The sequence below is a fragment of the Macaca fascicularis genome, chromosome 4, assembly GCF_037993035.2.
Source record: "Macaca fascicularis isolate 582-1 chromosome 4, T2T-MFA8v1.1".
NCBI lineage: Eukaryota > Metazoa > Chordata > Mammalia > Primates > Cercopithecidae > Macaca > Macaca fascicularis.
In genome coordinates this window covers 115,131,699-115,155,297 of record NC_088378.1, presented here as the reverse complement: position 1 = coordinate 115,155,297, position 23,599 = coordinate 115,131,699, and the positions used below count along the sequence as shown (strand labels likewise).

Below are 23,599 nucleotides of genomic sequence, written 5' to 3'. Positions count from 1 at the left end.
AGTTAACACAGTGCTATTATGGGCTTAATGCAGGCAGAATAATTTTTTTAAATACATAAGAAGTTGAAAGTAAAAAAGAAAATAAACAAATCGATTATTAAACCCATATTACGTCAACACGAAGAGAGAGCATGGTGGTTAGGAGTACCTAGGTCTTGCTGTATAACTTACCTGATTTTAAACTCCAGCCTCATTAATTACTAGCCAGGTGACTGGACAAACGAATCAGCCAAACTGATGGGAATAATAATACCTAACTGTGGGAACCAAACACCAACGTGGGAACCAAAGATCCATTGCTTAGCAAGTAGAAACTAGTCATCAGTAAGTAGCAAACTAATAGTTCACTTTTATTACATAACAATCTAGCACTGGTACTTTTTCATAATCAGAATATTAAAATATCAGTTAGACTTTCTCATACTAGTATCTATTGGCTACGTATCCAAAACACAAAGACATTTCTCAGATCAACCACATAATAGCAAGTCTAAACAGAAACATTAAAACATCTGAATCTTAACTTTGTCCCTTAAAAAAAAAATTAAACATGATGGGATTTCAGATGGAAGTAAAAATATCCTGTAGATGCTCAGTACTAATTCCTACCATGCTTGGTAGTTACCAAGAGTAAAAAAAAAAAAAAATCCCAAAACAACAGCAACAACAACAACAAAAAACACTTGATATTTATGGCAAATATAAAGGGGACATGAAGAGCTAAAATAAATAAAGCACAATAGAATTCCTCTTCTAAAAAAAAAAAAAAAAACTTGACATTTCAGGAAATCTGATTAGAAGAAAAAGGAGAAATCATCACACCATTATAATATGGGTAGTCCCTGAAATAGGATTAATAGAGTGGAATAAATGGTTGGCTGAGAAGAGCCCAGCTGGAACATCAGTATCACAATAGGGACAGCTGGGGGGCTGGTCAGACTAGATACCCCACAGAGGATACTCAGAACTCTCAGAAGAAAGATATCAGAGCTGCCTTCTGCCAATTATTTTTTTAAAAAAACTTGTTACTGTATGTTTCAAACTAAAAACTATAACCATAACTTGCTTAAATTAATTTTAGAATCAATATTTACATATGACTCTCCCATTTTATTGAGAAAAGTGGCTTAACCATGAGTTAGATTGTGATACAAATATGCTGGCTCACATACTGCATAATTGTTTACTTTGGGAATGATGTACAGAATGAAATACACAGGAATAAAATAAGAGAGTGTCCACTGTATAGAAAAGGGCCAATTTCCTTCCCTCACTTCTTTCCCAGCTGCCCAGACTCATTTCTTTATCAAATATTACAATTAAATATTTTAAATAGAATTTCAATATATCCATCTAATTAAGGTAAAAAGCAAACAAATTTGAATATGATCTGTTCCCTTCCCCAATATAACATTCCTTATTCTTACATATTAATTTAGCTACATTTTAAATACAGTCTAATAAAATAAAACATAAGAAGGATTTGAAATTTGATTAGTACAGATACATTCCCAACACAGTGTGCCTATAGATGCCATGTTTCTTGCCACTTTCACTTTGTATTTCTGAGGTTATTTTATGCATTAATTTAAAAACAACATACACAAAATTGACATGAGTAAACTCAATGCTTACAGTTTTTGCCATAAATGTAAATAAAGCTCATACCTGATTTAACTGCTGCTATTGCCTTTGCAGGGGTGGTCACAGCACTTATTAAGTTACATAGTGAGATCCCACTGTTGTTTACTTTCTGAATCTCTGGTGTTTTTAAACTCCACTTTTCTTGTAATTTCTTGAGATATAAAAACACATTATTTTTCCATCTTAATATTTTCAAAGTTGCACATTATAATTCAATTTCTTAAACATATCTCAAAGTAGTAATAATTGTAGACCCTGATTTGTGAGAGAGTCAATGAAAGAAAAAGGCACTTATTTGTTCCCACAGCCCAGGTGACTGTTAACTCAGTTAATGGTGGGGTATGTATGGCCCATTCTGCCTTCAAAGGTTTCGTAAGTGGCAAGTAAAACCCTAGCCACAGTGGGAGTCAGGCTATTCTTGGCTGCTATGGGTTCCAAAATAACTGTCAACTGTAAGTCTGTAAAACTGTACTAGGTAACAGACCAGTTACAAGATAAAAGGTACTAGGAACAATAAAAATAAATAGGAATTCAGAATTTCATTTTACAGTGTATTTTAATCCTACAAATTTCAATAACTTTTAAAAACACACACACATCCACAAATTTGGAGTGAAAAAAAAAAAAAAATGTCATACTGGTCACAGGTGTTACGCCTTGAGGCAGATGACAAAAGACTTGTGCACTATTTATGCAGGAGATTCAAATAACTTCTCTTTCCGAATACTCGTTATAGTGATATATACAAGCTAGAGTAAAATGCTAAGTGAAGAAGATGTTTTACTTAATATTATGAGAAATGGTATAAAAATTACTGAAACTAAGTAGAGATTTGGTAGGAAAGGAAACTTGATTACTAGAATAGTCAGCAACTCATTAATATATTTTTTTAAAAAGCAAATCAACGGAAAAGTTTATGTCCTTTTCCAAAAGAATTAGTTAAGCCCCACGCCATGATTTCCAAAGGTCAACAAAATATACAGTACATATATGAGGATCAAACTTAGATGATATTAGATCAAAGAAAACTACCATTAGTCTTTTAATCTTTCATTACTGGCACAAATGAAAATTTAGTATTAGATAACAATGATTCACCTTAGTATCTTCCAAAGATTTTCCTAAATCCTCTGCACCAAAAGAAGGCTGCACAATGGGAACTTTTTTTGTTGTTTCTTTTATCCATGACTTCAATGATTTAACAAGAACTTGGAAAGCATCCAACTGTTCTTGACAAGAAGTTACAGCTTCTTTTCTACATAACAAAAATCATACAAGAATTTAAGTCACAGAAAGAAGAATAAAATTATTATTCTCATGACACACTTAATGTTAAGAAACCATCTTCCATGTGTATGTACTCTAACCCTTTGATACAGGAGGAAAGGTTTCATAGGTGACAAGTGAAATCAGCTAAATCAGTAGTCCCCAGCCTTTTAGGCACCAGGGACTGGTTTTGTGGAAGACAATTTTTTCCACAGACCAGCTAGAGGGGATGGTTTGGGGATGATTAAAGCACGTTACATTTATTGTGTGCTTTATTTCTATTATTATTACACATTGTAATATATATTAAAATAATTATGCAACTCACCATAATCTAGAATCAGTGGGAGCCCTGAGCTTGTTTTCCTGAAACTAGGCAGTCCCATCTGGGGGTGATGGGAGACAGTGGCAGATTATCAGGCATTAGATTCTCATAAGGAGCATGCACCCTAGATCCCTTGCATGCAGTTCACAGTAGGGCTCGTGGTCCTATGAGAGTCTAATGGCTCTAACGATCTGACAGGAGGCAGAGCTCAGGCAGCAATGCAAGTGATGGAGAGCAGCTCTAAATACAGATGAAGCTTTGGTGCCACCACTCACCTCTTACTGTGCGGCCCAGTTCATAATAGGCCATGGACCTGTAGGTACCTCAGGGGTTAGGGAACCCCTGAGCTAAATAACTATTGGTCTATTTCTCAGGCAAGGTTCATAAAGATAGGAGTATTCAAGAAATCTGTAGCCTGTATATAATGGCACTCTTTATAATGCTACATAAACTCTAAGAATACACAAACAGTTTCAACATTATTTAGATTCAATGAGCTTTGATCTGTCCACTTTATGTGATGCTGAATGCCAGCAGGCACAGAACCAGAAGGGAATGGTTGACAATCACTGACATGAGGAAAACATAATGCCACCTAGTGGTTTCTACACTATACTACAGTCACGTTTATGGATGGATAAACTGGGGCAGGCAGTCCAGCTTAAAGTCTCCCAAAATGAGATGAAACCTAGTGACTGGAGAATGTTCATGTGTGCCTCCCCTACAGAGACTCAGGAAACTCCCTGGTGAACTGTATGGGTTGTTCTGTATGCTTGGCACCATGGAGGCAGTACACATGCCCAACACATGAACAACTGTGAGGACAGTTAACATTTGGCATGTGGATGACACGTACACATATGCAAGCGTGCAGAACACTGGCAAATACGAATGCACTGCAGCTGGATTAATTACTGATGACTACATTATTTTAAAGTTGACCCATTTGAAAGAAGAAACTACCTAGATATCACCTAAGAAAACCAAGAACGTTTCTTCTATGCAATGTGAATTAAATACCACATGACAGGATGGAACATATAGCTCTGTGAGAAATAAAGGCAGCACTCAAACATTTCAGGTAGAGAATTCTGAAGAAATAAAGAAGAGTAGTTGGAAGAGAAATGACTTTTCTATGTTTTGAGGCTTTTCTATATAAACTTTAGCAAAATCCAATGTATATTCTAAACTAACACAAGATCAGAAACACAAAAACTCAATCACAAGGTCCTGTATAGCTTTTTAGCTCAACGTAGGTTCATTCACTTGTTTCTAATCTTGTTTTTTCAGTTTCCTATCTCATCTACTGCTCTTTAAAAAGTAAACTATTATATTAAAAAGGCCATATTGAAACTGCACATCATTTGTGAGTTGAGCTCACAAAGCAAAGAACCACGAGCTGTTTTTCAAGGTTATTTCTGCCTTTGCAAATAAAAATGTGATATTTGCCATAGGCTTCAGAGACTACAGCAAGTTTAGATCATTTTCAGTAATATACTACCACCATCATTTTTCTTATGTAACATTTTCCACTTTTATGTAAGAAGTATTGAATTTTCCTCCTAAATGTTAAACCAAATAATGTAATTTTAATAGCAAACAATGATCAAAATATAAAAACATTTATAAAGTAGCCCTATGCTTATTCTCAAGTTTTCAAAATTGTTTCAGTTATCTATATAAGTAAATATAAGTATTTCACTCTAATTAATATAAATAGAATAAAATACAATTTTTAAAGTGGTACTTACTTTTCTTTGATGGTATCTTCCATTTCCTTGAATTTCTTTGACAAATTATTTGTTTTTTCAAAAACCAAAGCCTTATCACTTGGTAAGCCATGGCTGGATATCTCCTTCAAGAGACTATGCAAAACTTCAAGATCTTTCTTGTGTTCTAAAAATTCAGAAGTTGATTCCTACAAAGCATTAAGATATTTAGTCAATATAAATATTGCTAGATCTTCAAATGGCATTCCATTCAGAGGTCTGTACGGAATCAGAATGGCTCTATTCATAATTTCACATAAGAATGAGTCTGCCTATGGCCAGTATTCTAAATATAATAAACATGCAAATAGGCTTGAAAGAGAACACAGTAAACATTATTTGATTTAAAATGCATTCTATATTTTGTCTCTTTGTGGTTTCTGGTACGTAAGATGATACTTATACTACCTATGATATGTGTGATAAATGATATTTATTTCCAACCAATCAGCAAAGGCTTCAAGGAAAAGATAAGGTTTGAGATTTTTAAAGGAGTAAAACATAGATCTTTACTCATCTATAAGCAATTAAAATGATTGCCAATTATAATTCTGTCAATAAGTATATCAGTTTGCCCTAACTATTAATCTATTTGATTAGCCTCCTGAGTAGTAAGGAAGACATACCTGCATATACTGAGACAATTCAGTAACATCTTTTCCTGGCACATCTACTTCAGTAAGAGCCTGAGTTTTTGTTTCTAAAAATGTTTGGAGCTTTTCTGAGAGGTTCTCAAACAGTTCTACTTTGGTTTTTAGTTCCTCCATTTTAGCAAGAGTTTCTTTGTGTTTATGACTTGCTTCTGAAAACCGAGCAGACAAGTCTTTCATTCTGGCTTGCAGTGAGGATGCAGTGGATGGATCTGTTGTTTCCATAAATTTCTTCACTTTTTCATTCATGGCATTTATACTGCTCTGACGACCTGCAATATCCTGTTCCAACATCTAAAATAAACCAAGTATTGCATATGTTTTATTATTATGTTTACCAATAATGTGACAGAATTTTTTAAAATGACTATTCCTAACAACATAAGCTTGCACAACCTGTGACTAGGAAGGTTAACCGTTGAAACTGAATGACAAGTTTGATCTGTCCCTTGAGGAATGCCATCCTAAACCTCTCCGAGAGAGTGAAGAACAGCTGGCTAGTTGCTTGAATGAGGCAGGAGGCTGCTGCTACTCAGCAACCCCTAGAATCTAATGGAGCCTGGGGATTAGCCATGGTCCTAATTCTTAAAAGACTAGACAAGACTGATCTGATTAACCTCATGTGCAGCTGGCTGAAACAATGATAAACAAGACAAGACTCAATGTATGCATAAGCCCTCTATAAGAAATAATATTCAAGAAAAAGTACACAAAGCCCTTCCTACACTTCTTCACAGATAAACCATTTTACACACTTGATTTTGTGCATTACTTTCCACACTCACATTCAGTAAATGTCTCTTTTTCATATCCTTAAATTTATCTTAAATCTATCTATACTTTGAACCTATAAAACTGTTTTTTCAAAAAACTATAAATGGGACTTTTTTTAAAGTCACTTACAATGTTTTTACTGATGATATCCTGAAGAGCAGCAGAGTTTAAAGGCACTTGACCTTGTTCTTTCAGAGAACTTTCCACACTTCCCATCCAGTCCAGCATTTCATCCAAGCCATCCTGCACACTCAGTGAACGGGTCAAGGTTATCTGGAGTTTTTCATTTCGTTCATTAACAGACTTGGACAGATCCTCGTATCTCCCAACAATGTCATCTACTCCAAACAGATCAGGAAATATTAACAACAAAGTTCTCTTTGCCCTATCCCTTTTCAAAAACACATGAAGGTGAATCATACAATTTCCACATAAAAATTTTAAAAATAAAAAGTTCAATGATAAATTCCTAATGCATAATCAGAGCACCACCTAAAATGTTAAAATATAAAGAAAGAAAAGAGCCCAATGGAAAATGAAAATTGAAATCTTTTTTAAAAAGTTAATATATATCCCATCTGCATTTGAAAAGAGATTTTTTTGGATGCATAAACATTTGAATTGTCTCAGAGAGATGAAAGAAAGGTACGAACAGTAAATCTTTGAAATAAATACTGGTTCTCAATCTGACATTTCACATTAGCCATACTTATTGATAATTACTTACGGGGACAAAAAGGTGAGTCGCACACAGCTATTCTCAAGACAATACACAGTTACAAAGATTTATGAAGAATTAACTTCTACATATAAAAATCATCACTCTCTCTCCCTCCCTCACACACACCCATGCTAAGCTTTTGTCATACTTCACAACTTAAGCAAATCACTGGAATGCACAGAAACTGGCAGACGCAAGTAAGTTAAGAAAATAGGCAACAATGAAAATCCATTTAAGTTGAAATTATACTTCTAAAATATACACTAATTGAATTTATTTAAAAGTTTAACAGCAGACAAAAGAGAAGAATAAACTTAACAGGCTAACCTATCTCATATGAGGATAAACTTTACCTTCAATTCTAAAGATTCAAGATGCTAAAAAAAAAACCCTTTCTGGTTTAGTTTTCACTTAACTAAAGTCCCACATGTTAACATCCTACATTCTATATTGTAGACCAATGAAGAGTTTGAACAATAATGGTTTTTAATGTATTCATCTCTTTCTCTCTGGAAAACAATGTTTTAAATGGTGAATTTGTCACTTATTGTCCAAGAATTTGAAAAATAGTTTAATTATTTCTGAATGCTTTAGTCTTACACATTGTAGAAAGCTTCAGTAGGGAAAAGCTGTGTCCTGAAACATCTCTATAAAATGAAATATCTTACTGGCTTGTGTTTGGACCATGAAACATAATCTATACAACAAAATAATATAATTGTTCTAATGCTACATCATGAGAAAACATCTTGAACATTTTCACTGGAGTGAGAGGTTAAGTTTGGATGATTTAAAGAGAAAATCATGCTCCTCTTACTAAAACACAAGAAGCCCATCAGCATACTGAGTGGGGAGGGAGACAGCATTTAATATGCAGGAAAATGCTGTCAGCAGAGGAAACAAGCAGTTGTTCAAAAATAAGCTCTAAACAATAGACGCTGGAGACTACTAGTTGGGGGAGAGGGGTGGGAAGGTAAGGGCTGAAAAACTACCTATTGCAGACTATCTCATTACCTGGGTGATGGGTTAGATCATATGCCAAGCCTCAGCATCATACAATATACCTTTCTAACAAACCTGCATATGTACCCTCTGATTCTAAAATAAAAGTTGAAGAAAAAAATGAGCTCTAATTTGGAAACTCACAAGAGCACATGCTCTGAATGACAGCTTGAGGTTGGCAGGTTAGCGACTTCTCAGTTGGGCAACTGCATCAACAGGGTAAGTAAAATCAGTGATCTGTTCGGCCATAATAAGTGACTCCCCAGGGAAAGCCAGCTATTTTCATATAATTAACAGGTCTGAGTGTTACTGTTTGCTGTAGACTAAATGTGTCCCCCAAAATTCATATATTGGTGCCAAAGTCCCAATGTGATAGTGTTGGGTGGTGGGGCCTTTGGAAGATGTGATATTATCATATAAGAAATATTTGGTCTCTGATCATAGCTCTTGACATAAAGTTCCTAAAATCCTTCTGATTTCCTCAGTAATACAGACACTAAGGACAATCTTTTATTCTGATATTTGGTCATTGACCCCAGTTCCTGACACAGAGTTCCTAAGACCTTTGTGATTTCCTGAGTGATGGGAGTGTATGACAGAGCTCCTAAATCCCTTGGAATTTCCTGAGTGAGGGGCATCTTTCGTTTGAATGAAGTGATGCCTGGTGCCTCCTGGATAGTCTTAGGGTAGGGGGAGCAGGGGAGAGTGGCAGATGTTGCCAGGGAACCAACCATGTGATTAGACAGTTGGAACTGTCACCCTCTCAACCTCTGAGGAGGGAAGAGGGGCTGAAGGTTGAGTTGCTACCAATGGCCAATGATGCAATCAATCATGCTTATGTAATGAAGCTGCCATAAAAACCCAATAGGATTGGTTTGGGGAGCTTCTGAATAGCTGAACACATGGAGTCCTGGGGGTGGCACGCCTATAGAGGGCATAGAAATTCTGCTCCCCTCCTCCCATACCTCACTCTGTGTATCTCTTCCATCTGGCTGTTCATCTGTATCCGTTGTAATATTCTTTATACTAAGTGGGTAAATGTAAGTAAAGTCTTTCTCTGAGTTCTATGAGTCACTCTTGCAAATTAACTGAAACTGAGGAGGGTCAAGGGAACCCTAATTTATAGCTGATCATTCTGAAATACGGATCACAATTTGGGACTTGTGATTGGTATCTGAAGTAGGGATAGCATTATGAGACTGACCCCTTAACCTGTGGGGTCTGAAGCTAATTCCAGGTAGACAGTGTCAGAATTGAATTGAATTGAATTGAATTACGGGACATCCAGCTGGTATCTGTTGGAGAATTGTTTGGTGTATGGGGAGAAATACACACACACATCTGGTCACAGAAGTGTTCTGTGTCATGATCAATGGTGTATGAGAGTGAGTAGCAAAAACACTCAGATTTTTTCTCTCTCTCTGAGGAGGTAATTAGGTCATGAGTGTAGAGCCTGTGTGAATGGGATTAGCGCCCTTAGAAGAAGAAACAGGAGAGAAATGATGTCGCTCCACCACTCTCTACCGGCAAGATAGCAGCCATCTATAAGCCAGGAAAAGGGCCCTCACCAGAACCCGACCATACTGGCACCCTGATCTCTGACTTCCAGCCTCCAGAACTATGAGAAATAAATCTATGTTGTTTAAGGTACCCGGACGATGGTATTTTTGTTATAGTAGCCTAAATGAAGACACTGTTTAGTTTGTACTTCTTAGTGATAAAATATTGTCACTGAAGTAAATTCTTGACTTTAGTAAAATAAAAATTATTTTAGAAAAAGGTACAAAAATCTACTATAAGAATGTTATTTTCTTAAATCATTGGTTTTCTTGGAAGTCAGAAATACCTTAGAGAAACTCCTCTATACCTTAAATAGTTTCACATATTTCCTAGAAAATTATGCCAGAAGTTTTAGTTTTAAAATAATGTAACAAATGAATTTTAAGCAACTAAAAGTGAAACTATGTACACTTAACAATGAGAAAAAATGTCAAAATGCCTCTTCAAGTAACAGAAATACAAATAAGATAGTCTTTCTTTCTCCTTCATATCCTTATACCCAAATCCTCATAGCAATGGTATCTAAGGTGGATATATGAGATGCTGCACTGGGACAGAGGAACAAAATGTTAGAACTTCCATTCATATTTTCATTTTATACTTTAAAACTCTATACTTTTGTGTTTCATAATTATAACACATATGATATAATGATATAGTAATATGTTCATATGACTTATAAATATATCTGCATGTATGGGGATGCAGGCTGAAGATAAATTTTTGATGGGGGTACATAATAAAAAACATCTGGATATGTGTAAGAATAAAATACAGGGTTTCCCTTCTACACAGTGATCTTAAAAGAGCTAAGTTCCATTCTTCTCTTCAAATAAAATTTCAACTCAGATCTTAATTCATGCTCTATTTAGAGCAAAACATATGTCTAATCATCTGTTGTGGAATATTTTTACTTCACATATTCACACATAGAAATATACAATAACATTAAATATTGTGAAAAGCAGGGCAGTAAAAACAAAAAATACATATGTAAGATAGTAAAAAATATATATTGATAATCCACTGCATATTTGATATAAACTAAATACTGTGGGTAGATACAAAGATAATATACAATAGCTCTTTTCTCAAGAAACCCATTATTCACAAACTCTTGGGCTTGAATGATCCTCCCCAAATGTTGGGATTACAGGTGTGAGCTTCTGCACCTGGCCTGAGAGAGGTGCTTTGAGAAGTCTTCCCACTTCTCTGTGTTCTAGAATTTTTTTATCGGCCGCACTCAAATTGAGAATTCAGTTACCCCAATTCTTCAGTGATAACAGAAACTTGATTACGGCTGTAGTGGTACTTCTGTGCACACAACATTTGGGGAGGATTATTTAAGCCCAAGAGTTTGAGACTAGCCTGGACAATATAGTGAGACCTCATCTCTACAAAAAAAATTTTAAAAATTAGCTGGGCATGATAGAGCACTGCTGTAATCCTCACAACACGGGAGGCTGAGATGGGGAAGTCAAGGCTGCAGTCAGACATGATTGTGCCACTCCACTCAGCCTGAGCAATAAAGTCACCCCATCTCTAAAAATAAATAAATTCAATTTGATTCAATTAAGCACATCTTTCAACCTCTTAAACCCATGTTCCCACTATTGATAAAGACTTTTGGCCTTAAGTTGAAAGCCTTCCTCTGCCCAATCCCATCGACCAAGAGAATTTTGTGAAGTTCTACTTCCTGTGGTGGACATTACGTAGTGAGTTTCTGTTACGTTTTCTAAATATCAAATTTAAATTTAAATATACTATTTTCAAGACACACAGCTCCTGCCCCGAAGATTCTAATATACCTGCCAAGGAAGGCATGCCTTTTCCCAGATTCAGGAACACCATTTCACAGAGAAAGAGCACACAGAACACAATCTATAATTAGTAAACATTTTTCTCCGTATCTATTAGGACACCTTTCTCCAGAATTTACCTGTGAGACAGGAAGCAAGGACATGAATATCTTACCAAGTGTTTTCTGGATATCATTCTTGGCTGGAAGTAAAGATCCCCTGGCATCTAAAAGCACTTCAGCCGTTTTCTTCAGTTTCTCTACAGCAACCTGCTGACTTGATATCTGTCCTTGCAGAGCCTGTAGGATTAAATGCTTTTCAATTATACTCAGTAGGACTAAATAATAGATTTCTAATGTGGACAAAATGATTTCTAATAAGATAAAGTAAAATTGGACAGAATAAACTTCTCATCATACCAACTTTCATCATCAACTTACTCCAGAGTTCTTAGAAAAAGGCCAGTTATAAAGCAGCATTAGCAAAAGCATCAGCCAGTCTGGATAATACAAATTAAGCTGTGAAATAAACCCTTGAGCATATGTTCATAATAATTTCCCTGGTTCCTGGTCATATAATCCTCTAACTTTATCCCTTGAGTTACCCCTTAACCCCTACTTCTAGGCTTTGCACAATACCCCAACTACTACTAAAACGAACAACAAAAAAAAATTTGAGACCATTTTTGACTCCAGGTAAGGAGATAAATAAGCTCGCCCAAATCAGTAGATCCTGACTCAATACTGAGTCATGTTTATTTCTGTTAATTCAATAAAAGTTACTGAACATCTAACAAAATCAAAAAGTCTTGCTACATTTTGTGAACAAATAAAAATAAAAGTGGACATGAAGCTTACTTTCAGGGATTTTATGGTCTGAGGCAGGAAGTGGTAAGTGCCACAGGTGAGTATGAAAAAATGCTACTGGAAGTTAACAGGAAAAAAAAAATGGGAGGGAAATGAGGGCCACCTCAATGGTAGTGACACTGAGATGGCTCTTTAAGAAAGTGTGGATTTGGGAGAACAACTCCCTGCAGAACAAACAGAAGACACAAAGATGAGGACAGAAAAATCACAGGAGAAGGGGAGAGTCCAATTCAGTTTGACAATGCGTATGGGTGAGTAAATAGAAATAGGCCTGGAAAGGCCTCAAACGTCAGGCTAAGGAGTGTACATTTCATCTCACAGCAATGGGGACTTACGCAGGGCTTTTGGGTAAGGGGTTGACATGCTCAGGGCTGTCCTACAGAAAGGCTAAATTTGTGGCACTGCATGGGAAAAATCCAACAGAAACGAAAGAAAGCAAAGATACCAGTTGGGGACAACTTCAGCAGTAACAAAACAGTGAGGACTACTGAAGGCCGAGGGCTGAAGACAACTTCACTGTTCGGTCTGTTTGGACTGAGAAGGCGGAATTAGTTAGAGTTGGGAAGAGTCCAAAGGACTTGGTAACACTATGTAAAGTTGTGTTACCCACTATGGTAGCTACCAACTACATGTAGCTTTTAAATTAAAATTAATTGAAATTTTAAACAATTAAAAATTCCATTTCTCGGTCACACTGGCCACATTTCAAGTGCTAAGTAGCCACTGTGGCTAGTGGCTACCAATTGAACACAGCAGAGTACCACTGGCGTGGTGGCTCACACTTGTAATCCCAACGCTTTTTGGGAGGCCAAGTTGGGAAGATCACTTGAGGCCAGGAGTTCACGATCAGCCTAGGTAATAAAGTGAGACCTTGTCTTTACAAAAAAATTAAAAAATTAGCCAGGCATGGTAGTCTGTGCCTGTAGTCTCAATTACTCAGGAGGCTGAGGCAGGAAGACCGCTTGAGCCCAGGAATTTGAGGCTGCAGTGGGCTATGATCATGCTACTGTTAACTCCAGCCTGGGTGGCAGAGTGAGATTCCCACTTTCTTAAAATAAATAAATAAATAAATAAAAATTTTAAAAAATAAAAAATTTCATCATCACAGAATGTTCTATTAGACAGCACTGCTGTAGGGAGCAGGAACAAAGGATAAGAGGAGACAAGAGTAGAAATGTCCAAAGATTTTGAGCCTAGGTAATCAGTGGAATTTACTTTTGCTTTCTTTTTTTGGGGGGTGGCGGGGAGGACAGAGTCTCACTCTGTCGCCCAGGCTGGAGGGCAGTGGTACAATCTCGGCTCACTGAAGCCTCGACCTCCCAAGCTCAGGTGATCCTCCCACCTGAGCCTCCCAATTAGCTAAAACCACAGGTATATGCCACCATGCCCAGCTAATTATTTTGTATTTTTTGTAGAGCCAGGGTTTTGCCACATTGCCCAGTCTGGTCTCAAACTCCTGGGCTGAAGCAATCCTCCTGCCTCGGCCGTCCAAAGTGCTGGGATTACAGGAATGAGCCAATGCTCCCGCCAATTAGTGGAATTTATTTAAAAAAAAAAAAAAAAAAAGTGAGAGCAAGCTTAGAGTAAAGGAAAGCCTGTTTTGGAATTCATGATTTCAAAGTGCTTTTGGGACCCTCGTCCAGAAGGAAACAGCAAAACTGGAAATGGGAGAGACTTGGAACCCAAACTGGAAACAGACACAGAGAACTGGAAGTCAAGACACATGATGTGACTCCCAAACAAGAAAGCACTGGCATGCCAGAGAAGGAGATTCTAAAGAATCATGGAGAATATTTATATATAAGTGATGGGGAGAAGAAAAAAAAAAGAACACATGTAATTGGTGGGGTGGAAATGGGCCCAGAACAACTCCGTCCCCAAAGATTAAAGGAAGAGAGAAGTGGAAAAGGTTAACAGTGTCAATTGCTTCGGAAAGGATAATGTCAACTGAAAGACTAATGAGTCCTGGATTTTAATGAATAGCGGTCCCTGCATATCTCTGAGTGAACAGATGTGGCTCAACAATGGGAAGGAAGAAAAAAAAGTAGAAGCAGAAGCCATAGATACGTCTTCCAGAAGTTGGACCCTGCATTTCTAACAGCTCTGACAGATCTCTGCAAAAGTGGGCTGCCTGGCCACACAGGTCTATCCCCGGCCTTAATTTCTCTTAAGCAACTCACGCTCCTCTTCTACTCTTTCATTTGGATTTCAAAGCCCCCAGTGTCCAATTGTAGATGTGAACTCATCCTTGGCCATGGGCCTAGCTTTCCAACTGCCTCTTGAGTGTTTCCATCTGGGTGTATGCAGTCACCTCCAACTCAAAAAAAGCTAAATCTGAACTCATCATCTCATTCTCTGTACCTGTACTTTCTCCTGGGATATATCTACCTACCCAAGTAGTCAACCTGAAGTTCCTCCTAGATTCCATCCTAAGGCTTCTTTTCCACATGCAAATCAACCATTTAAAGCTTTTTTTCCACACATGCAAATCGATCAACAATTTTACCTGCTTAATATTTTTTAAAAGTCAGCTTTTGCTCCATATTTCTGTATCATTACAGGATAATCTCTCACTTGGATTGTTGAAAAAAGAATCCTGTGTTCCTTTCTCCAACCACTTCTCTAATATAGCTCCTAATGTGTTCTATCTAAAATACATATCTGACCACATGTCACCCCGATATAGTTTGGATATCTGTCCCCGCCCAGATCTCATGTTGAAATGCAATCCTCAACGCTCAAGGTAGAATCTGGTGGGAGGTGATTTCTCATGTATGATTTACCATCATCATCGTGGTGCTGTCCTCAAGACAGTGAGTGAATTCTAGCAAGATCTGGTCATTTAAAAGTATGTAGCACTTCCTCACTGCCCCCATCTCTCTCTCTTTCTCTCTCTCCTCTCTCTTACTTGCTTCTGCTTTTGCCATGTCACATGCCTGCTCCTGCTTTGCTTTGCACGGTGAGTAAAAGTTCCCTGAGGCCTCCCCAGAAGCTGCGCGATGTCAGTGCCATGCTTGTACAGCCTGTAGAATTGTGAGCCAACTAAACCTCTTTTCTTTATAAATTACCCAGCTTCAAGTATTTCATTATAGCAACACAAGAACACCCAAATATAACCCCCTGTTAAAATCTCTTAGTAGTCTCCCTTCACAAAAAAGCCAAGACTTGAGCATGCTACAAAAGGTCCAATGAAACCTATTCCCTAATTCTACCTTCAATCTCAACTTTCTGTTCCAGAAATGTCCAACACAGCTATTTCTTAGCTATTTATTCATGCTGGACCCAATGTCTTAGTAACTCTACATATCAACTTTTTCATGCAACCTTCCCCCATCATCCTGAACTTGGCTCTTATTCACCTATTAATACTCAGCCGGAAAACCTTCCCTAAGTCTCTCCTCACTCCCAGCTTTGGTAAGTACTCCTTACAGGAACTCCCATAAACATCCTGTGACTATTATTGGATTTACCTGTGTCTTCTATCAAGCTATAGCCTTCTTGAGAACTAGGAAGTCATCCCTTTCAGCTTTCTATTACTAGAGCCTAGATCAGTGCTTGACACATAGCAGGCTCCAAAACATTTTTTCTGGAATAAATGAGCAACTAAGTAAATAAATGAACATATCAGATGTAAAACCTAAAAAGGTTATCTTCTATTTCAGCACTATTTATTATCATTATTTATATGCCTAAAGCTAATGGTAAAATTTCCTCAACTAATATTCATAATCCAAGAAACTGAGATTACACACAGGCAGTCTATGCATATGTCAAAAGGCCCACCAAACTATGACCAACATAGGATCTAGAATACCAGAACCTATAGTTGTTTCAAGATGCCAAAGAATCCTTATCAGAATGGATCTGTTTGAAAAATTCTCCTAGCAGTTTAATTATGGAAAGTGTAAACAAATCCCTCAAGACATGAACTTTTTACCTGTGACCAGACTGAATTCTAGACCACAGGGACAGCTTATTCACGTAACATGGTGACTTAGGAGATGAAGTAAGTGAAGGGTGCCCTCCGAAAATTGTTTTTCAGAATGTGAGTTCACCAAGGGCAGAGACAGGGCTTTAACATCTTTGTGCCTTCATGAAACTCAGCATACAAACGTTTACTGAATGAATGACATCTAAAAGTGATCATGGGTCTATTAGAATATCCAATACCAAAGACGGCCCTGACTACCAGCTTAAAACTGAAAAGTGAGTTATAAAAGAAGCATGTCTTCTTCACCTCTTCTTGTCAAAACATCCCATCCTTTTACTCTTGACAGATACATTCAAGAGAGTTAATCATTTTTAATTCCTAGCATGAATTATGGTCCTAATTTAACAATAATAGTTGTTTATAGTGCTATTTTGGAACACAACTGTTAATTACATATTCATATGGGTACCTTATATTGTTTTGAATGAATTTCAAGGAAATTAAAACATGAAAGAAGGATCTGTGAGAAGAGAATACCTGTTGGGACCAAAGACAGCAAAGTCTATAAACTTCTGGGCATTCGTCCAATTCATAAAAGTTTCCTGACTTAACACCACCCCAGAGATCAGTGCAAGTCTGGAAGGCTGACATTGTCAGTCGATGTGATCCCCATTGCTGGTTCCACACCCAGGCCTTGAGACTGGTCCCAAAATCCTGTTTTCTGCACCTCTTATGGGGCTAAAATCTTGTTTTATCCACTAATTTCCCTGGAAGGGGATCATGAGGAGTGTTATTATGGCCTAGTAGTATCAGACTGTTGACAACACAGTTAACAGTTCTTTGAATAATAATGCTAATAACAACATGCTATTGGCCAAACGTATTTCAAATGAAATGAACAAATTGGGTGCCCCAAAATTACATTTACGATACATCAGAATATAAGTAGAAGATAATATGTTACAGGTAGAAAGACTGATTTTTTGTAGTAGTCTAATGGGTTTATATTATTGTTAAAAGTAATTATACAATGTTAATAAACATGAAAGAAATGAAGGCCACCTAATCCTCATAAAAACTTATCCTTGATACATTCTGAAATCTTCTGAGAGAAAAATATGTGCACTATCAGCAACAAATTTAATTGTACATTTAATTTTTTAAATTACACTGTGACTTAATTAGAGTTCATTCTCCTTTGAGATCTCTTTCCTCTTCATATTTCTTTAACTGTCTTAGGGCTGTAAGAGTCTTCTTCTGCAGCAATTACTAAATAGGTTTTTCCATTTTAAAATTTATCTATGTATCTGTTTAATTAAAAAACCATCACATTCTTTTGGGTTTTTTTCTTTTTTTGCTCTAGTTATATAAAAATCACTTTTATATGGAATATAATCTGTTTACTAATATAGATCTAACTTAAGATGTGTTATTTCTATTTTATGTATTTTCTATACTTAAAATAACTTCCTAATTAATTGTAATATATGCAATCAATAATTATTTTAAATGATATGTATTTCCTACTAAAATAATGACCTTAATGTCACAGTATCTCCTCTATGCCCACCACATATCTTGTCCTTGAATATACAATACACTGGGAACTAAAAACTTAATTAAGATACTTGTACCTGTGGAAAAAGAGAAAGAAAGGGAAAAAAAAAAAAAAAAACAGGGGTGAAAATGCACATTGGAAAAAAGGAAGCAACCCTGAGGAGGTTGCATGGATCTGGGGATGCTGACCTGGCCCACGACATCTCCCTAGTGTCCAGTGAAGGGCTGGATAAACTCTTCAGCCCAGGAAAGAAGCAGTGCCCTCCACCCTCTTGACCTCCTGGCTTGACCTCCTTCCCTGCTCTCACCCTATGCTTCCCACCCCTTCACAGGCCTTCTCTCTGCCTGACATTAACCTGCCACATTTCACTCAGGTATGACTTAGCTTTCCTTAGCTTTCCAGAGTTGTCAATCTCAGGCAATACCTAACTTTAAGCTTGCCCATCAGGGTACCTGTTTCCCGTGTCAACAGCACAATGACAATTTCTGACTCTGTAAATAATATGCAATTAACTTCTGAAAGACAGTTGTCTAACTGGCAATCCTGTGTTTATTTTCTAGCTATAGCAGTAATAACCTACTAGTATTAACCTGCAAAATGGAATCATGTAATAGATTTCTGAAATGAAAATTTTAAACTCAAAATTACTGGTCACATTAGCTCTCATCCTTTACTTTAGAATTTTAAAATAAGTTTTAGATTATAAAAATAGATTAAAAACTCTCTGCCGCTGTATGACTGAGAGTCCCACAGTTATGCAGTTTTGACACTGAGCCTGTATTTCTGAAAGAGCAGGTGGACTTTTTGAGAATTGTACTGAGTAATTACTCCAGTTTGTGTCTCTATGAATCATGAAGATATTCAGTAAGAACCCTAATCCTGGTCCTTAGAACTGCTGAATATGATGGTAGCATCCCTTCTTCCCTTCCAGCTGTCCATTCTTTAACAAATATTTATTGAGTACCAACTTTGGGCCAGGTAATATTCTAGGTGCTGGGAATACAGCAATGAGTAAAACAGACAAAAACACCTGTTCTTGTGGAGCTTAACTCAAATGGAGGAAAAAACAGTGAACAAGATAAGTAAGTATATAGATAAATAAGTGGCCAGGAAAATAATGAGTTTTGTTTGGGGATTGGGGGGGGCACTGGAATGCAGGTCACAAGCCATAAGAGCAATGTCAAACCTGTTAAAAAACATCAGGAAAGCCAGGCGCAGTGGCTCACACCTGTAATCCCAGCACTTTGGGAGGCTGAGGCAGGCAGATCACCTGAGGTCAGGAGTTCGAGACCAGGCTGGTCAACATGGCGAAACCCCATCTCTACTAAAAATACAAAAATTCACGTCGGTAGTCCCAGCTACTTGGGAGGTTGAGGCAGGAGAATCGCTTGAACCCAGGAGACGGCAGTTGCAGTGAGCCGAGATCACGCTACTGCACTCCAGCCTACACGATGAAGTGAGACTCCATCTCAACAACAACAACAACAACAACAAAAAATCAGGAAAAAAAAATGTACTGTGGAGAAATAGAGTCAAAACTACCTCTGGAGGCAGAAGTATACTTTTCACATCATTTGTTCCCCTCTCTTAGCTGAAACTATCACAAAAGAATGAGAAATTGAAAGCCTTTCAGTAAGACTACTGGAAATTTGGATCTTTCTCTCTCTTTTTACCTTCGTCTCTTCTAATTGCCTTTGAAGATTTTTGGGGTCCACCGCAATAGGTTCAGATAAGTGTTTGCTCGCTGTGGCCTCACAGGCCTGGAGTCCAGAAAGAAGTCCACATGAAGCATCTTCATAGTGTTGATATTTATCCACCAGATCTTTAAGATTATTTCCAAGAACATTGCACTAACAATCAAAAGGGAAAGCGGTAGGAGATTAAAACCCACTATTTTCATATGCATCAAATAATCTTAGGACCTATAAAATCTGTAACTTGGAAAAAAAAACAGACTTCCACCAAAGTTAATAAAAACTCTGTAGGGCTAAGATTTTCTCCTTTATATGAAGAGGTACGCTATAAAAAGCCAAAAAGTAACATAAAATAAAGAGACAGTTCTGGATTTATACCAATTCAAAAACATATTTATAGAGCTGAGTCTTAATGTAGAATAAAGGATAAAGATATCAATCATCAGAGGAAGGAAATTTTGATACACCATGTGTATAGACATGGATTTGATGGAAGGGTTTTAAAGGTGCTTAATAAATTTCTGTATGTTGCACAAGATTAATCAACAAAAGGAAGACAGAGTATATATTAGAATGGAGCAAAGTCCAAGAGCCAGTGATGGTCTTTAAATCATTTATGCAACTTGGCAAGTCTGTTCAGATTATATTACAAACCAGAAAATATTTTCTTAGATTTTTTTTTTTTTCAAAAAAACACTTTTACTTGACCACAAAAATAAAAGAAGCAAAACAGTCTTTTATTCATTAAGTATTAAAATAATATACTGATCAAATATACAAGACAAACACCTGCAGTGAGATGAAACCAGTTCCCAAGCTTGAGAGGCTGCAAGCATCTGTTTTCGCTTAGAGTCAATGCACAACCGCCATCTTGTGGTCACATTGGATATTAGAGCATTTGGGAGCTGGGACTTCTGGAAATCATGCTCTTAAAACTAAAGTAATTTTAAGTTTCTAATCTTCAAATACATTGTTCAGAAGTAAAGCAGGTGAATAGGATAGAGAGAAGGCCGGGCACCATGGCTCACAACTGTAATCCCAGCACTTTGGGAGGCCGAGGTGAGCGGTCATGAGGTCAGGAGATCAAGACCATCCTGACTAACACGGTGAAACCCCGTCTCTACTAAAAATTAAAAAAAAAAAAAATTAGCCAGGCATGGGAGTACATGCCTGTAGTCCCAGCTACTCGGGAGGCTGAGGCAGGAGAATTGCTTGAACCCAGGAGGCAGAGGTTGCAGTGAGCCAAGATCACGCCACTGCACTCCAGACTGGGCGACAGAGTGAGACTCCTTCTCAAAAAAGAAAAAATGAAGTAGGCTAAAACTACCTTTTCCTCCTGTTTTGGATTTTAGGTTTCTTGCCTCTTAGTCCAAAACTATAATTGAAAACTACAATTGCAGATTTACTTTTCCCTTAAAAAATCAAAATAACATTACCTTAGAGTAGAGAGACCTGAACCGATCAGTAGCATGATCCAACTTGTGCTGCACTTCTCTGTGGGTTGCAGAAGTATCAACCTGGCCACCATCTTTCTTGCTGCAAGATTTGGCAGCTTCTAACACTCTGTTTCCAGAAATTGTGATGTATCTCAAGTCACCTTTGTGAGAAATAACGTCTTCTGAGAAACTCTTCTGCCTCTTCAATTTGGTCATTAAACCATTGAGGTCATCTGCACCTGCCTCCAGGTTTTCAAGTTCTTGTTCTGACTGCTGTAGCCAGTGCTCAAACTCGGTATAGTCAGCATCAAACTTTTCTAATTCTTCCTGCAGAGAGTGAGTTAACTTCATTTTCTTCTCTGACTCAGCCAGTGCAGTTTCATAATGCGCTTTCAGTTCTTTCATGTTCTTTTGCAGTTTCTCTTTTTCTTCAGGAGAGAGATACTGACCCTGTTTCTCAAGCAACACTTGTGCAGACTGAGTGGCTATGATGACTGCTTGGTGCTGAGAGATGATCTTCTCGTGTTGGGCCTATGTGAAAACAAATTGATCATAATCTTCAAGCAGTAACAGGGTTACACCAAGGCTGCAGGGAGCTCCCTGCCACCTCAAGACTGACAGGTTTCAGTGATCTACTGGGCTACAACTTGCTTCTCATTCCCCTTTTCAAGCTATACCATACTCCCTTTTATTGGTGAATTTCAGAATAACAAGGCATTTTGAGCATGCTAATCTTATTTTAAAGGACATTTCCAATCTTCTCTATGTACTTAATCAGATAGAACAGACACCATTTTTCAGAAGTTTGGAAAAACAAATTTCTATTCCAATTCTAAAATAAGTGTCTATAATCTGATCTCATTTTATTCCCTGCTTTCTCACAACTACCAAAGAAAAATGTCTTTACCTAATTTTGGGGCAAACAAGTATAATTTTTTTTATTACAAAATGATTCTGGAAAAACTTTTAAATAGGGAAAAAGAATCTGTAACTTTAAATAGGGAAAAAGAATCTGTAAGCTTTAAAAAGGTTTCAAAAATAACTAAGCTAGAACACTGTACATTCAGAGAAGCCCAATGGACATTAGAGAAGCAGATATAATAAAAAGAGAATCCTGGAGCTACTCAGCTTCACTGGGCCTCAGTTTCCTGCATGTGAAAATGGCGACAATAACTCCTACACATCACAGGTTGCTGTTAAGGAGTACATGAGATCGCATATGTAGAGCACTCCCTGCAGAGCTGGGCATGTGCCAGAAATTCAAATCCACTCTGAACGCAGGAAGGCAGGGCTCCCAGGCAGGTGTGCTGCAGGCAGGTCACAGGTATGCAGAACTACTGATCCCCTCAGTCTTCAGGGCAGCAGGGAGGCATTAGGCAGGTGAAGTCCCTTTCCCCCCAGACATAAGCACCTTCTTCCATTCACCCCAATATGCCATACAAGTGTGGCAAAAAGGATACCAATCCTTTGGGAGGGCAATTTCCCACATTTCTTATACTGGCTTACATGGAGCCAAATGACCCACTCCCACTACCTCAGAGCCCCTTTTATTACCTCCAGATTCTTTGCTACTCCCACCCTCACCTCCATTCCCACCCTGGTAAACACTTTAGGACCTTTGTCTCCTGTTGTTCTTTGTCTAGTTACAGCTCTTTCATCGGATTATCTGCTTGGCTAATTGCGCCCATCTCCATTGAGTCCTATTCAAATGCTGAAAACTGGTCCCCCACTCCACACTCAACCACCCTTCCCTAACTCCTTTTCTCCCTTAGTACTCACTGCCTTCTAACCTACCATATAACTTAGTTATTGTCTGCTGTAACATTCTCACCAACCAGAGTGCAAGGGGGGCGCTGTAGAATCCCAAGTACTCACTGTAGAATCCCAAGTACTGAGAACAGTGCTGGCACACAGGAGCTGAGTGAAAATAACTCTGTGCTGTGAAAAGGACTTCTTTAGAAGGACTGCTATGGGGCAGCCATTCATTTGTAAGTCTGATACCAATTAGTCAGCTCAGAACTGGCTCATTAACACTGGCATCCTCACTGTCTATAACAGTGCCCGCCACCTAGTGGGCACATAGTAAATATTTTTAACTAACTTCTTTCCCATAGACTTGTGTTTTTGGTATTTGAAATACATTCATATGCTACCCCCCACCTCCAAGAAGGGCTTTGCACAAAATAGGATGGACAGACATATTCAACACCATATAAACGATCCGATCTGTCCCCTTCCTCTTACAGATGAGGAATCTCAGGAGAATGGCTTGGCCCAGGACATATAGGACAACTACTGAAAGCTAAGTTCCTGGCTCAGGCGCTGTGGCCTTCTCTCCACGCTACCAGATTAGGACTTTTTTTTCTTTTTTGAGACGGAGTCTTGCTCTGTCACCAGGCTGGAGTACAGTGGCATGATCTTGGCTCACTGCAACCTCCACTTCTGGGTTCCAGTGATTCTCCTGCCTCAGCCCCCTGAGTAGCTGGGATTACAGACTGCACCACCGTACCCAGCTGATTTTTGTATTTTTAGTAGAGACAGGGTTTCACCATGTTGGCCAGGCTGGTCTCAATCTCCTGACCTTGTCATCCACCTGCCTTGTCA

General features: G+C 37.8%; 1 protein-coding gene across 26 annotated transcripts in view; it reads right to left on the bottom strand.

Moving 5' to 3' along the window:
* The window catches only part of DST (dystonin), a 488,729-nt gene that overhangs the window by 107,173 nt on the left and 357,957 nt on the right, over nt 1–23,599 (bottom strand). For all 26 annotated transcript variants that reach the window (XM_005552656.4, XM_005552659.4, XM_005552672.4 and 23 more), the window contains 8 exons: nt 20,996–21,526; nt 19,539–19,715; nt 11,686–11,809; nt 6,558–6,766; nt 5,631–5,948; nt 4,987–5,153; nt 2,743–2,899; nt 1,669–1,795 (listed from right to left, as the gene is read on the bottom strand). In XM_005552656.4, coding sequence (XP_005552713.3) covers nt 1,669–1,795; nt 2,743–2,899; nt 4,987–5,153; nt 5,631–5,948; nt 6,558–6,766; nt 11,686–11,809; nt 19,539–19,715; nt 20,996–21,526 — 1,810 coding nt within the window. The remainder of the gene's footprint in view (nt 1–1,668; nt 1,796–2,742; nt 2,900–4,986; nt 5,154–5,630; nt 5,949–6,557; nt 6,767–11,685; nt 11,810–19,538; nt 19,716–20,995; nt 21,527–23,599) is intronic.